Here is a 16,622-nt window from a genome sequence, read left to right as displayed (position 1 = left end):
TTCGGAATCGGATCCGAAACCAACTCCGGAATCGGCTCCGGAATTGGTTCCGGAATCGGCTCCGAAATTGGTTCCGGAATCGGCTCCGAGATCGGAATTAGCTCCGGAATCAGAATCAGCTCCGGAATCGGAATCGGTTCCGGAATTGGCTCCGGAATCAAAATCGGTTCCGACATCGGAATTGACTCCGAAATCAGAATTGGCTTCAAAACGGAGTCGGTTTCGGCATCTTCATAGGAATAGGCGTTTGGGTCCAATGATGCTATGTGTTGATAGCGGCAAAGAATCAAAATTTACTTGTAAATGATCCATTCTCATGGAGTTTCGTGAACTTATTTCGCTTCCCACACTTCTTATTTCAACTCAAACCATTCCATTTCTGGAGTCAAGTTCTGATTCCGGAGCCGATTCCGATCCTGGAATCGATTCCAGTGTCGACTCCGGAATCGATTTCGGTGGCGACTCCGGAATCGATTCCGGTGTCGACTCCGGAAATAGCTCCAGATTCAACTCCGGAATCGGCTCCAGATTCAACTCCAGAATCGGCTCCGGAACCAACTCCGGAATCGACTCCGGAATCGGAATCGACTCCGGAATCGGAATCGACTCCGGAATCGAAATCGATTCCAGCATCGGAATCGGCTCCGGAATTGATTCCGAACACGGAATCGGAATCGAGTAGGTCCGATTCCGAGCTCCCACCACTAGTTTGAACACCATCAGAATGACATTTGAAGCGTTAGTAAAATACAATGACATAGCGTTTGTTTTATTTTATTTTTACATTGTTTGACTTTATTATCCATAGATTGGTTTTTCTTATTGTTGTTGTTGTTGTTTTTCTTCTTTAAATTCTTTGCAAACACATTTTTTCCTGTTGGGTTTACGAGTCTCTTCCCCTACCTATCTCCTCGCCGCTACTCACGCGTAGAAAATGAATAACTTTCTAATTTAATAAGAGAGAAAAAAAGAAGGTTTATCGTTTTCCGTGTTATCCCTTTGTTATCTTTTTTATAATTTTCATATATATATATTATTTGTTTTACTACTCTAACACTCTTTCCCAGTAGGAGCTCGACCGGTGAGAATGAAATACGAGATATGTGTACATGAAGTAGTGTTTTTAGTGTTTCTATGCTTCTGTTTGGGTTGTAAATTTCATTCGAGTATTTTTCACATCTACCCCTTGCACTATTAAAACTTGACCATTTACAACTTTGCATTTTTCCGTTTCGTATTTAGTGTCACGTATGCTAACAGTACTGCTTAGTTAATTCTTAAGAAAAAAACAAATAGAAAAAAGTAAATTTGTCATTATTGATTTTTCCTCCAAATTTAAATCTTTCTCTTTCTCCTACTGCTTCTTTTTCTTTGTTTTTGATGTTCGCATCCCTCCGGGAATTGAATCCATTTTAATGTCATATTTTACATCTTTTGTATCACTCTTGTATACCTTTTTTTTGTTTTTTTTTTTTAAATGAAGTATTGTTTTTTTTTTGTTTTCACTATTTGAGCAGGATTTTATTTGTGTAGTTAATTTTTTTTAATTTTTTGTTTTACTAATCTTATAATTAACATAGTACGATTATGTTTATTGTATAATCCAATGCTAGGTTCAATTATATTTTTGTGCGTTTGCGTGTTTGTGGAATGTTGTTCCTTCTGTAATGTTACTTTAGGCTCTTCTCACTTTTCATTCTCACAAGATTCATCTTAGAAGTGACAAATGAGCAAAAAGAGAAGGCTAAAAAAATCCTTTCACATTGCGGATGTGGATGATCTTTACGCGTGTTGATATATCAACCTTTTGTACGCTACACGGAACAATAAAAAAACACACACACAAGCTCATTCTTACTTTTATTGGGATGGGATGGTTCTTGTTATGTTATGACTCAATTTGTTTTTGGAGAAAGAAAAATAGAAACAAGTGAAACAAGTCAAACAGCTACCTTAAAAGAGTGACAAAAAGTAAATAAAGAATGAAACCAAGGTAGTTGATTGTGATATTAATGGTTATGTGATGTAACAGACAAATATACCAATGGAACAAACCTACCTATAATCAGAACCTACAAAACCCATATCCAGAGCATGATAAAACACAACGCAAATAAGCATCGGAGTAAACAGAATGGGAGGAAAAAATGTATTGAGGAATGAAAAGAAAGTTTCAGTGAAAATGATTTTATTATATTTAAATATTTGACTGGGATATTTCTATACATGTTTTTGTTTTTGTTTTCTTTGTTTTTTTTTTGTATTGTGCGAACGAAGAACCGAATTTCAGAACCATCAGTAGTACCGATCTAAGATAGTCGAGCTAAACGTCAGCTGGCCCCATATTACTACACGTATAGGAAAATAAATAAAATAAGAAAGAAACAATAGCAACACAAACACGCTATCAAAGCGTAAAGAACCAGCGTTCGCCTACCAAAAGCATTGGATGGAAGGTTTGTTGTCTTCCCTGGTAAAATAAAATGAAAAAAAGGAGAAAGCAAAACAAAACGTTCGCACCGTGGCAAAACCGGCATAGATCGCTCATCATCATTGTGTCGCCATGCCCGGCCTGAGATAGGGGGGGTTTTGTGGGGTTGCATCGGCAGCATCGGCAAAGGGAACGGGAGACACGAGTACTACGGTAGGTATTCGGTTCAACTCAGTATAGCCGTTTTAATTACTAAAATACAAAGTACTAAGATTAGAATGGGTGCGGCCGCATTTTCGCACCCTTAGCCGGTGCTGTACCACTCCTAATTACACTATTGCAGCAGCTACCTTCCATTTCCCATTTCTGACCCTGTCCCTCACTTGTCTCGCCCGCTCTTACACCTACCCTCCTGTAATATGTGTGTGTGAGCAAAAAGGAATTGAAAGCCAACATGTTTGCTTCTACATCTTCCTTCCACTTCCGCAACATGTTGCACGTAAGAAAACCTGACAACTTTTTTTATCTTTTTTTTTGTTTTTTTTTCATTGTTTTTTCATATTTTTCCCTGTTATTGATCATGTCAGTTTTTCTCATTCGTCCGGTTTTTGTTTTTTCCCCGCTTTCTTTCGACTTAACGTCTCCAATGTTTAGTTCTGCTATCTTATTTGTCTTTCACTGCTTTGTATGTGTGTGTCTGTGTATGCTTCTTTTTTCTTCTTGCTTTTTATTTGAAATTTTTTGTTTCACTGCAAAGAGATATACCAAGTGCTTCTATTGACTTTTCGGAAGTTGTTCCTCGAAGGGCTCGTTACACTCATTCATTCAAGGATATGTTGTGAAAAATATTTTATTTTGCTTGAAAAAAAAAAGGTTTACTCTGGAAATTATTAAGATGGCAGACACACGCATAGCGCATGTGAGTGTCGTGCGCATGTTTGAGTGTACGTAGGTAGGTAAAAGCTTCGAAAGAAGAAGCAACCCCCGCTCCGGAAGCGTTAATCTAGTTACGAGCTTTAATGGCTGTTTTTTCCACTATTCTTCTTTCTAGTCCACACACACATTTGCGCGATTCAATTTTGTCGCAAATGTTCTGAATGAATTTAGCGCCAATTTAGATTTCTATACACAAAAACTCAACCCCCCTTTCACACGATGTCTGTCGCCTGTAGTTTACGCTTTCCTGTAGTCTGTAGTTTGCTTTACCTTTTATTAACGTCTTTTTCTTCTATGAGTGCGATTGTGTACACAGAAAAGGAGCAGTAAATTGCAGTAAATGATTAGCGGGTTTGTTTGGTTTGTATTTTCCGTTTCCGTTTCTTAGCGTGTGTATTGCACATTTCACGACACCGGTTTTCCCTTTTTTCGTTTCGTTTCGGAAGTACAGCATCCGGAACGAATGTTTCCTCTTCATTGCCATCCTTGAGTGAGACACTAATCAGCGCGAACCAAATTTTTGTTTCTCGTTTTTATTCCATACTTTTGCTTTCTCTCCTTTTTTGTTGCTATTCGGTTTACTAGAAACGGATAGTTTTCGACCAAGCGAAACATAGCGGCACATAATCCATTCCTGTTTTTATTTCTTCTTTTCTTTTCTGCGTGTAGCATTATGTACATGGCCTGCCACTCCCGCAGTGGCAGTGGGACTATGTAAACGGTTGGCGGAAACAGTCAGCAAACGTGAGTGTACTTAGGTGTGAATAAAACGTCAAATTTTGACAGATCACTGCTAACCGCAACATCTTACATACGCCCATATATATATATTTATAATTTTTTTTTATGTATATACTAAGTCTCGACTAAGTTTGGTGTAGCTACAACCCCTGCCGCCTTGGAACAGGGTGAAGAAAATAGAAAAAAGAAAACGAAGATGCGCCCTTTTTTCCAAACGCATTTGACTACTATCTTTTTCCTTTGTTTTTTGGTTGTTTTTTTTTTGTTGTTGTTTTGTTTGCTTTGCTTCTCTTGCCTCGTCCCACCCGGCCACTAGTTTAGTTTAAGTGATCGAGCAGAGCAATCGGGTGATCGATCCCCGCCTGCACCTACCTTTACAGTTTCAGGATATGATTAAAAGCATTTTATATTATTATTAGTATTATTACCATTAAATGTACTGCAGTTAATTATAATAATTTGTATTGTAGTGTTTTTTTCTTCTTGCTTCGCTCTTGTTAAAGATCGTACTAGTTTCTTCTTCTTCTTCTTTTTCTTCTTCATTATTATATTTTATTGTTGTTTTTTTTGCATTAAACTGCGCCGTTTCGCCCCACGATTTCGCCGCCACCACCACCACCACCAGCACCGACGCCTAAGCATTTTCTTCTTCTCATTTAATCTGTTCTGTTGCGCATGTCCATTGGGTGTTTGAGTAGATCATTGTGTTACAGGGTTTTCCAGGGGTTCTCATAGTTGTCGGACGCTTCCTTAACTCTTTCTTATTGGAAGTAGGCTTCATATTGTGGGAATTGGACTCTACGGCACCCTATTCGGTCAGGCTCGTTGGAAATTCCTATTGGATTTGTCCAACAATCGTGCCACAGAGTCCAATTTCCATTACATTAAGTTCATTTCACTTAAGAAAGGGGTCAATAAAGTGTCCCACAGCTATGAGAACTCCTGGAAAACTCTGTAATGTTTGTCTGTTTTGTTTTGCCCATTTCCTCCATAATGTATCACTTGCGTGAGCTTCCACCAGCCTTTACTGGCGGTACGCGGCGTGTACTATTTACGGAAAAGCATCAAACGAAGAGAACCGACACCTGCGAACAGCGGGTAGCTTCTACCGAGGATAACTATCGTTCGATTTGAGTCAGTGAAATGGGCGCTTTGCTTGGAAAGGAAGAAGTTGTGTGTTTAATGTGGCATTTTCCCCCCTTTTTTGCTTTGCCGCGATGAAGTATCACAGCTTCGAATGTGCATTTGCTGTGCGTTCATTTTGTAAGTAAGCTCCGTCCTTTTGCTGGGCCGCTCGGAATTCAATGAGTGTTTTCTTAATTATGGTACATTTGTGCCACCATTTTTGTCGGTTGTATCGGAGTATTTTACTTTGCTGTTTCGCTTTTAATGAAAAAAAAAAAAATTGCAAAAAACATACGTCACTTCCAAACAAACAAACTTCAGCCTGTTTTTCCAGCGACAGGGATACCCAGCGCCTAATTTCGAATGTCAAATAGAGATCAATAATGTCTGTCTTTGTCTCTCTTTGTGTGTGTATGAGCACAGGGACACTGATGATGAGGCCATTTTGGGTTTTCGCAAAACAAGCACACACACACACACACACACACACGCCCATACAGACAGAACGGGTTAAACTGTTCCCATCCTTCAACTGCTCGAAAACGGCGCGGCGCGTCGATTACACACAGCGAGCGTTTTAATTAATTAACCCCGCGCGCTTTATCTGTACCGCGCCCTTCGGATAGGGCGCCGGAGCTGACGGGGCGATTTCAATGAAAGCAAAGGGGAGGCAAGCAGGTGGAAGCGCAGATGGAAATGATCGAATAGGGGCTTTCTTGAAACAAGCCGACAGCCGACAGCCGGCTCTGGTTGAAGGATTTGGGGCGCTTTGTGGGCTAGTGCCGGCGCGCTGCTGTCCGTCACCCGACACAAACACCTTTCTGTCTCCCTACCCCGGTCACCGCCCACCCAGCCCGTTTGCTTCGGTTCGGGCCAGGCCGGGACGGTGAATATTAACTTTTGATACCGAAATTTACTAATCCCCTCTTTCGGGGTGTGATAAGACCGATAACGGGTGTGATGAGGGAAGGGGGGGGGGGCGGAGATGGAGAAGCAGATGGGTTGGACAGTGGGGTGAAATTGGGCTTCTGGTTTCGGCGAGGCGCTAACTCACGTGCGCGCTCCCGCGGGGTGTTGCAATCTTTTGATGTCACTTTTACCGATTTCGGAAACGTGTGTGCGTGTGTGCAAGTGTTTGAGTGTACCAAAGCGTACAGAAGGGGTAAAGGACAGGGGGAAGGGTAGTAGAGTAGAGGTGAAATCAAAAAAGGGGAGGCAAAAATGAAAATAAATAAATCAACAAACACCCATCAGCCAGCCGGCAGCTCGCGCTCTTTGATCATTACGAAGGAAACCGCTCGCGCTTGAAACCACCTTGCCCGTGTTTTCTACCCCGTTTTAACATTACTATTGTTATTACGTGGTTTTGCCTAGTGCTAGGTGGCAAAAGGTGGACTCTTGCCTCTCCATCCCGTCGCTTTTTCATTGTTGGTAGGGCTGCCTTCAACTGTTAATCATGTTACCGTGCTCAGCGCTCTTTGGTATCGCGAAATGATGACGCAAAATTCCGCTAACAATCAGTTGAAGGGTTCTTCATCCTCTGCCAATCGTAGAATAATAATGTGGTTCACACTACAGTCAATGAAGGTTTGAAATTTGCCATTCGTCACTCGTAAGAGAATGGCAGTGTAAAAGAAATATGACATCTACTAACTGTCAAATTAAAAAAAAAAAAACACACACACAAACAAAGATGTGTGACATTGAGAAACATATTTTTTTGTGATCTAGGAGGAGTTGAGCCTTAAATGAGTCCTTAAAAGTCATGAGTCAAATGCTCAGTATCAACTTCACATTCAAAACCCAAATTTGATGAATGTTTGTTCTGGATGTTCGAACAGCTGTCAACAAACATGGCACCCAAATCTGCCAATGGTGTTGTTTGCGAAATATACTTCTTGGAATATCTAGACCTTGATAGTAACACCTAGAACAGAGTACGGCAGAGGAGCGCTTGATTCTGCGTGTTAAATTCGATTCGATAACAAATGACAGTATGATAGACACAGGAGCATCTCCATCTTGCCTAATCCAGAACGACGCCAGCATCGACCATTAGGAGGATAACCAAAATTGATCGCGCACTCATACCATAAAGCCAAGACATGTACATAATTACTAAAAGGTATATTGTGTGCGGACTAATTGAGCGGAGTATTTTAGCAGCAGGGCAGAAGACTGCGGTGAGCCAGAACCTCCAACATTATTGCAACAAGAAGAAGATGTGAAGATTTGGTACTTCCCCCAGAAAAAAACAGGAAGCATCGTATTCCCGCTTTATTGGATGCTCCAATCAGCGCTCATGGAGTAGTTCATGACACAAACGTCCGTTCTCATCACAATCTCGTTTCGTGCGCCGGTTGATGGTGGGACGACCTCCTCGCTCAGATTAATGCAAATATCATTTTGTACAACGCTCATTGTTTTACTTTGGAAATTCATGGCGGTGTCCGTCGTTTCCTAGGGGGACATTGGTGCGCGGCAAAGCAGATTGGCTGTGTGTGTGTGTGTGTGTGTGTGTGTGTGTGTGTGTGTGTGTGTGTGTGTGTGTGTGTGTGTGTGTGTGTGTGTGTGTGTGTGTGTGTGTGTGTGTGTGTGTGTGTGTGTGTGTGTGTGTGTGTGAGTATGTCTATTGTGTAAGTTGCTCATTTGCTGCCCCGTTCCAATGCCCTTCCAGCAACGCTACTGTATCTTATATCTCACCTTATCTTTCTGTCTATTTTTATATCGCTCAACACACTGTACCGAGGGGAGAAATGCGACTAGGATGTTGTTTCTGGCCCTTTTTTTGTTGCTGCTTCTGCTGCTGCTCTTGTTGTTGTTGCTGTTGTTGGCTTTTGCTGCTCCCACTTCCTTGACGTCGTCCATTATCATCATCCCCGCCCAACGGCAGCGCCACCGTACTCGTGCGTCGGCAGTTGTCCTTTGACGACGAACACGGCCGCCATCGGGGAGGAGGACGTCGGTGAGGTAGCGTTCGACCCGCCGTGCAGTGCGTCGTCCCCGGCCAGGTCCAGGTCCGGTGGCGTGACCGAGGCAAAGGAAGTGGAGAAGGCTAGCTGCTGCTGATACTGCTGCTGCTGCTGCTGTTGCTGCTGTAGCGGATGGTGCTGGTGGTGCTGCGATTGATGCGACGCCTGGTACTGATGGCGATGGTGGTACTGATGGTGGTCCGGTGAGTACAGCTGCTCCACCGGGTACTGTGGCTGCTGTCGGGCGGATCTCGGGTGCGAGAACAGTGGCGCGCCTGCCAGCGGTTGATGAAGATGATGAGGATGCTGGTGCTGCTGCTGCAACGCTGGCTGCTGCTGGGTGATCGGGGAGCTGGGGCCGGTGTCGGTGGCGGTCTGCGGTGTCACCGCCGCCAGGGAGAGCGGCGGCGACGGCGGTGGCATCGGCGACGGTTGCGACACGAACAGGAGCAGTGTGCCGAACGGGTTCGGCGGGTTGGTGGTTGCGCTGGCCGCGTTTCAGACCGTATCCGTGACGCCCGCGTACTGGCAGGCGGACAGGCCGGCCGAGTTGGAGCGGGAGACGGGCGACGACGCGGAGTAAGGGCTGGAGAAACCGGACGTGTGCTGCTTCGCCTTCAACCGGAGCGTCGCGATGCTGGAGCTCATGGCCGTGCAGGGTTCGGCCGCGGCGCGATGATGATACATGTACGGATTGGTGGGCGTGGTGTAGGGGCACGGCGTCGGCGACACGCCGGTCGCCCCGGACGTCCCGGTCAGGCCGGTGCCCATGCTAGCCGGCAGCATCGTGCCGGTGCCGGCCATCCCGGCCGCCACCGACGATGCCGACGTGTTGAAGCAGTTGATCGAGTTCTGGTGGTGGTTGGTCGACACGATCGACGTGCTGAGCGGGTTCACCGTCCACGGGAACGTCTTGGCACCGAGCGGGGACGGCACCTTCGCCCAGTTGTTGTACGTGTAGGACGAGTACAGCGTGTCTGTGTCGGCGAACGGCTGCACGAACTGCGGGCCGAACCCGTTCTTGAAGTCGGCCGCCGCGATCGCGTTCATCTGGTTCCGCTCCCGCTTGCGCCACTTGGCCCGCCGGTTTTTGAACCATACCTGCGGGGATGGAAGAGCGGAAAGAAATCAGCACTTTAGAAGGAGATGGAACAGTTGATGAGGATATATAGTTTGCAAATTAAAGCTATCCTTGTTAATGCGTAACAGTAGTTAACTATGACTCCAAGACGTAGCCGTCGTACCGTGACTATCTCAATGTTTAGAGCCTAAGAATTGGCCGCTCAGAAACAATGCAGCTCATGTGTAGGTATACTTCAAAGCTTCCTTAACATGTCTTAAGATGTCTTTGCAAATGAAGAAAAAGGATTCCTGGCAGAATATAGTTTAAACAGATCTTAGGAAAGGTTTTCTGGGTTTATTTCCAGGACACAGCATCCCAAATTTGTTCAACGGCTCTGTTATTAATGTAAGTTATTCCATGCTGAACGTACGAGTCCCAAGTGATTTGCCCATGTAAAAAAGGCAATTTTGTTTTAGAAGATGAAGAACTCTTAAACTCTGATTTTGAAAGCAATTCTGGATGAAGATCCTGCACAATAACATTAAGAGCTTCCAGAGACTTTTAAGGAATCTCATCAAATCATTTCATCAAGTAAAATCAATGGGTAAGCAAGTAAGTAAAATCAATGGGAATGATCCAACTAATGGAATATTTTAATTCCCATGTCTGCTAAAGCTGCCAAACGACGAACGCCATTAGTTCACTTTTTGGCTCCGTAAAAACGTGCGGCATATATTCAATAGTGCTAAGAAACACTGAAATTAAAAGTTTAATCTCCACGCTGTTTAACCTGAACATTAATCCTTTGGATTACTGTCTTTTCTGTATAATGGGGCATGTTCTGGCTCACCAGCACTTCTCCAATGACCAAGAAGTCAAACATAGATGTATCGTAATTAAGGAGGGAAAACATTTGGAATATTCCATGTATTAGGAAGGTAATGTTGTAGAAGTCCATGACCAATATGTATTAATTTGAACTTACAATCAAATTTTAATGAATTGAAGATTGTACAATAAACACACGGTCTTCCAAATATAACTCATAGAAAGATCTCAACAAAACAAGATGAAAAACTAGCATTACGACAAATGCAGGCAATTATCAAATCCAAATAACCTACAGAGTTTGTCTTCCAGAGTCACAGGAGGTTGTGAGGTGGCGTTTTGCGCAACAACATTTGTATACTGAAATCCTTCCAAACGCTAACTGTTGGCACAAGATGTAACTTACCATCTACATAACTGCTAGATCTACCATTGTCACAGAACCTCAGGATCTTTTTTTTGCAATTCTTTAGACATTTTCCCATGTTTCTGAAAGCTTTCTTCGCTCAAACTCGATTCGAACGCGTTGCAGCTACTACATCACCCTAAAGACCCACCCGCTTGCCTGCTGTGTCCTCACCAACGGCCACGTTTTGGCACTGAGTCCGTAAAAGCTGCCCCGCATCATTCAGCTCGAAAAAAGCTCGTGAAATGTCCGTGTTGAAACACTGCTTGCGAGACCCCAGAGCTGCGGGCCGATACGAAAACGCCCCCAATCGCCGAGGCTCGCCGTTGTAACAAGCGCGTGGATTGCGTCCAAACTGTCGGAGCCTTCCACGGACACTCCTCGGTGCGCTTGGCAAGCACGAACGCATCGGCTTTCAGCACTATATATCTTTCATTTAACCAACCAATACCCGGTTCGTAGCAGTCAATCGAATAAATTTACAAATCCACAACACACAAGGCGTACACAGTGCGGCATGCGAATGTAACGCCCTTTGCTGGAGCCTCCGTGGAGCTCGCTAGCCGGCGCCATTTGCCCCGTACATTCGCAGGCTACGTGCTCACTGTGCTAGCGGCCATGCCAATCCTCTGCCTTCCAGGCCGGGGCGGTGGGCAGGCATTCGCCCGGAAATATGGAAATGTGCGATTTCTGACGACAATGCAATCAGGCCACCCGCGCTCGATTTGTCCCTCCGTGCCTGTGCGAGGTCTCCCGGCTCCCTGCTCCCGGTTCCGATCAGAAGCGCCGGTGTCCGGGCCCATGTTTTCATCCTCGTCGTCATTTCGCCGCTAAAATTTATGCATCATACCGGGAGCATATGTGAAAAGCCTACCCTAAAGCTACACCGCCACCGTACATCCGTACCAGGCTGGGTTGGGCAGAGGATGCCCCCCCCCCCAAGCCCAACACCGACCCCGGCCCAGCGCGTTTGGGTCTGGGCTGTCACCAGCGACGCATTGGCTCTTGTTTTCTCTGCGTGTGTGTGTGTGTATGGCGTCGGTATGGATGGCGAAAGCCATCTGCAATGAAATCCTCTACGTTCGGTTAACATAATCCCTGGAAATACCTATTTTACTGTCGCTCTCAATACCCAACTATTCCCGTTGTTTCCGTTTGTGCGCACGCGTACACACCGGGCATTTTCCCGTAGTCCCGTGTATGCGTCTACGGCTTGCCACCAATCTCTACCGCCGGCATGCTGCAACCAGCATCCGGAGATAGATAAATATGAGGGGATTTGTTTCTATTAGTAGATTTATTTATTATTATGGAAAATAACTCGAAACACACTCCTTTTGGTTTTTCATATTTATTAATGTGTGTGTGTGTCGGGGCGTTGGAGGACGGAAGGAACTGGTTGCCGAGTTATTTGTTTGCTGCGTGCGATAAATGTCTATAATCACGGGAAAAGACCATCAAATAATATTTCGTCAAGCCAAGGTACCAGATACTTACATCCGCTTTGCAAGAAACATCTCTCACAGTTGACAAACAAAAAATCTGACGCTTCAAATAGCTACTAACCAGTCATGACGGTAGATTGCGCATGTATGTGCAAGGCTAATAAAAGGTATTTTTAACATAGCATACGAGTTCTACCATCAAACTCAAAATAGCAAGTCCATTTGGATGCTGCTAGTGGTCATACACAGCATATGCCTACCGGAAATAGCTTACGGATTTAGAAAAGTTTTCTAAAATATTGTAAAGATAGATAGTTCTTGGCTGTAGTTTCGCTATTCAAACAATATGTAAACTTATCTTGTAACTAAGTTTGGAGTAGCAATCTTATATGTATCACACGTGTTATTCATAGAACATTATTATTCACATACAGTGTATTCCCGAGTTACACGGTTCTCGACTTACGCGGATTCGGAGATACGCGGTTTTCTAAATTTGACCAATTAAATGTCAAATCAGTACAATTTGCTTCAAGTTCGGTATAAATTGCATTTTTTCTAACAAATTGAAACCGCCTCAAAACCAGAAATGGGGCCCTTTTCGTTGTAAGGTCGTAGGCTGAAATTTCAGCCTGTCAGCTGTATGCATTGTATAGCAGTTTTCGAGCAGCTATCTAAGTAGATATAATATACAGGTGGGCTTATCCCGAGGTGTATGAATTAAGAAGGCTGATTTTTAACGCTTCTGCTTCTGAATGAAGATTTTAAGAGTGTTTTGAGAATTCGTCAAGAATCAAGAAAACTTGTTTGAACAAAAGTTTTCACCCATCCTGTCAAAAAGTGATATTCAAATTTGGTTAAAAAAAACATGCTATGAGACCACCTGGACTAAATACACTTTGATTCTAGATTCCACCATGTGATCTCTTTAATGCTCCTTGGGGTGAATGTAAACACCACCTTGTTTTGCCATTTTTCGAGCAGGTACTCGAATCTAATTATAGCTTTGAAGCTAAAATAATCTAGACTGAAAATTGTAGGCTAGTTTTTTGTGTGGTTTTGTATGGAGTGTTTACATGATTTCATCCTCCAACTGTCAAACTCCATACAAAAAACTGACTAGAATCGTGAAGGGCCCCTTTGACCGATTAAATGTCAAATCAGTACAATTTGCTTCAAGTTCTGTATAAATTGCATTTTTGCTAACAAATTGAAACCGCCTTAAAACCAGAAATATCAGAAGTATCTGCACGAATCATATCAAATAAATGATAAAGTGTATAAAAGTACGAAGTTAAATCAAAATCTCCAAGTAATTAATAGTATATTCGCCAAAAAACTTAAAATTCGACTTCCGCGGATATTCGAGTTACGCGGATTCCTCGGGAACGCACAAACCGCGTAACTCGGGAACAGTCTGTACTGACTTCTAAATGTTAACTTCATTCCTTTCCATTCAATGGAAATCCCAACTTACAGAAAACGCTTCATGCAGCTTGAGCACATCTTACACATGTAAATAGGAGTTAATTTTTAAATCCAAATCTTTTCAATTATGAATTACTTACTGTTGCATAGTTTCAGGCTGCGCAACGCTCAACAAACAAGCAAAAATCCGAGTCCAAGTGTTGTGTTGGATGTTGGCAGTGGGTAAAGACACATGTTTTGCCACACAAAACCCCGAAAGCAGGGCCCATTTTTCCCATCCGGTAGACATTAAAAAGTCACCGTTGCGCGACGCTAACAGTAGTAAAACGCTAGCTCATAAAGTCCTACGTTTCGGAGGGGGTGATGATGATACTTGGAGAGCAAAACATAATGAAGCGTAGAATTTTCTACCCAAAAACACACTACTACGTCGCCTTAAAGATGGCTACAGCTACAAAACCATAAAAGAGTTGCAGAGTTGCTGGGTTCAGAACGAAACTGGTACCTCTATTCTACTGGCACGCATAAGCACGTCTAAGCAAAAGCGCACACGAACACAGCAACTACAGCAGCAACAACAGCAGCAGCAGCAGCAGCAAAGATGTGCTCTAAACTCACAAATCACACAGCAGGTCGCTGCCGGCCCCGGGCGAGCGTTGTGTTGGTATGCACGAGATTAAACTCTCGTTAACTTTAATCGACTTTCATGCACCGCTAAAGTAAATCAACTTCGAACGCCGCGAAGGATGCGCTTTTTAGTTGCGCCTATTTAACCGCACGTGTCGCGGCGGGTACCCACGCTCCTCCATCATCGAGGCGGGGCGGGCGGCGGGCCTGGGCGGTTTTGTTTGCCGAACGGATTATAAGCGTAATCCTCGGTCATGATTAACGATTTCGTTACCTTGCGGACGCAGCGGCGTGGCGTCCTCTGGGCGTGAAAATGCTCTCGGTGCGTGCGTGTGCTGTTTAGTGTGTGTGTGTGTTTGTATTAGAGAGAGGGTCGCCTTATTCTTTTTCCCACTTTTCTCCGCTCTCCGTCATTTCCTGGCCTTTTTTGTGAGTGTGGTGTCGTTTCGTTTCCTTAAGCCACCTTCGACGAAGCGTGCAAAAAGGAAAAGAACGAATAAAACGGGGAGCACTACCCAACCAGGAAATGATGGTGGAAAATTGGATGCGTTTTATTTCCCTAGCCACACACAAACACATACATTTCGACGGAGCCACTTTTTATTGGTCCGTTTCGTATTTTCCCGCTGTCAGAGATTGTTCGTCTCAACGTTTTTTTGTTTGTTTGCCATCTCCTCTGGTTTCTATTCGGTTCGCTTTTCCTCCCAAACGGCGCGTCAGGACATGGGAAAAACCTCTCAAAAGACAAACTTTTATTTATATACCGTCGGGGTTGTACCATACACACACACACACAAGCACACAAAATATGCCGTTGATGAGGCGTATAATGAGCCGTAGAATCGCACTGTTGGAGGAAAGCGTGTGCGCATCAGCCCAACAACCTTTAAAAAAAGTACTACAACAACGAATGTATTACATGCCCCATCCGTCGGCACCGCCCGGTGGTGGTTGGTGGCAATTGAATTCGTTCGGCTGTAGCGTAGCGGCCCGGTTCTGTGTGTGTCGGACCGGAGACGACCAAAAGAATCTGATGCCTGAGGCCGGCGTGACGCGTGCCAATTGGATGCGCCCAGCGGATGCATTGTGTGGCCTGAGCGCGCGCGCGCGCTCGGTGAAGCTGAAAACGAATGAACCATTACTAATGTCTTAATTTTGGAACCCGAGCGCGCACCACAATTTTCTCAAGATGGATCGAGGGAGTCTTGCGAGCGGGCGGTTCACACGTGCAAAACATGCTAATCGGACCGGGGAAGCAGGGAAGGCAAAGCTACGGTCAGTCAGTACTGGTAAGCAATTATTTAGCGGACAGTGACGGCCGGCGAGATAAACTCATCAATTATTGTGTCTTTTTGAATTCATCTTGTACGATACAAGCTAGATAGATATTATATTTTAAAGAGAGAAAAGTTGACAAGAGATAGTTTCAAATCCTGCGATAATTCACTGATTCGTGACCAACTAGGGCCAACCAACACGACGACAGCGAGTAAGCTACATGACCCCAGACCCAGTTATTATCACTTTTTTAGCCAAATAACTAGTAGTGATAGCGAAACTATTACGCTAATGTAACATACATAATTATTTAAAATTAAAGTAAAGGTGTTTATGTACATATTTATTGAAACGTTCAACCAATGGCAACGATTTCTACCAAAGAGGATCTACGATTTCGATTAGATAGGAACTCTGAAGATGTCGCTCTGCGGTTTTGGAAGAGTCTAAATAATATTGGGGCCCTTCACGTTTCTAGTCAGCTTTTTGTATGGAGTTTGACAGTTGGAGGCTGAAATCATGTTAACACTCCATACAAAACCACACACAAAACTAGCCATAAGAGGAGAAAGAACTCCGTTGGAGCCAAAGCCTCTCTAAACTATTCCAACAACAACAACAACAACAACAACACAAAACTAGCCTGCAATTTTCAGTCTAGATTATTCTAGCCTCAAAGCTAGAATTATATTCGAGTACCTGTTCGAAAGAATGGCAAAACAAGGTGGCGTTTACATTTATCCCAAGGTGCATTAAAGAGATCTGGTGATGGAATATAGAATCAAAATGTATGTTGTCCAGGTGGTTTCATCTGGAGGCTTGACGAATGCACAAATCACTCTTAAACTCTTCATTCAGTAGCAGAAGCGATAAAAATCAGCCTTATTAATTCATACACCTTGGGATAAGCCCACCTGTAAATTATACCCACATAGATAGCTGCTCGAAAACTGCTATACAATCCAGACAGCTGAAATTTCAGCCTACCAACTTAAAACGGAATTGATAGAATTTTGCTTCAATTAGTAATTCATGTAAACGAACATTTCCGTTTAGATATTGGAATTGATTGAATGTTTTTAGAACCATAATTTATTTAGATCATTGTCGAGGGATTATGACTAGAGTTGTTGGATAAAAAAAAACATGAATATTTCTTCTACAAGTTTGTATTCATCAGATAATATATGGTTCTTCTTCTTCTTCTATTTGGCGTTAATACAATCGTCCTACGTGGACAAGGCCATCCCCTAATTACACAGGCGTTTGAGACTTAATTCATTATTACACCATCCGCAGCCAGATAAATTAAATCCTTGCTACGGGGAGGACCGTCTCTCTA

The 16,622-nt window shown here is 43.7% G+C and overlaps 1 protein-coding gene across 1 annotated transcript in view; it reads right to left on the bottom strand.

Moving 5' to 3' along the window:
* Positions 1–8,679: 8,679 nt before the first annotated feature.
* Positions 8,680–16,622, bottom strand: part of LOC120905904 (pituitary homeobox homolog Ptx1-like) — a 54,343-nt gene continuing 46,400 nt past the window's right edge. The window contains 1 exon segment of the mRNA XM_040317217.1: positions 8,680–9,306. Within this exon segment, the coding sequence (XP_040173151.1) occupies positions 8,704–9,306 (603 nt within the window). The 3' untranslated portion in view covers positions 8,680–8,703.

This window comes from Anopheles arabiensis, chromosome X (assembly GCF_016920715.1).
Source record: "Anopheles arabiensis isolate DONGOLA chromosome X, AaraD3, whole genome shotgun sequence".
Classification (NCBI taxonomy): Eukaryota; Metazoa; Arthropoda; class Insecta; order Diptera; family Culicidae; genus Anopheles; species Anopheles arabiensis.
This window is presented reverse-complemented; position numbering and strand designations above follow the sequence as displayed.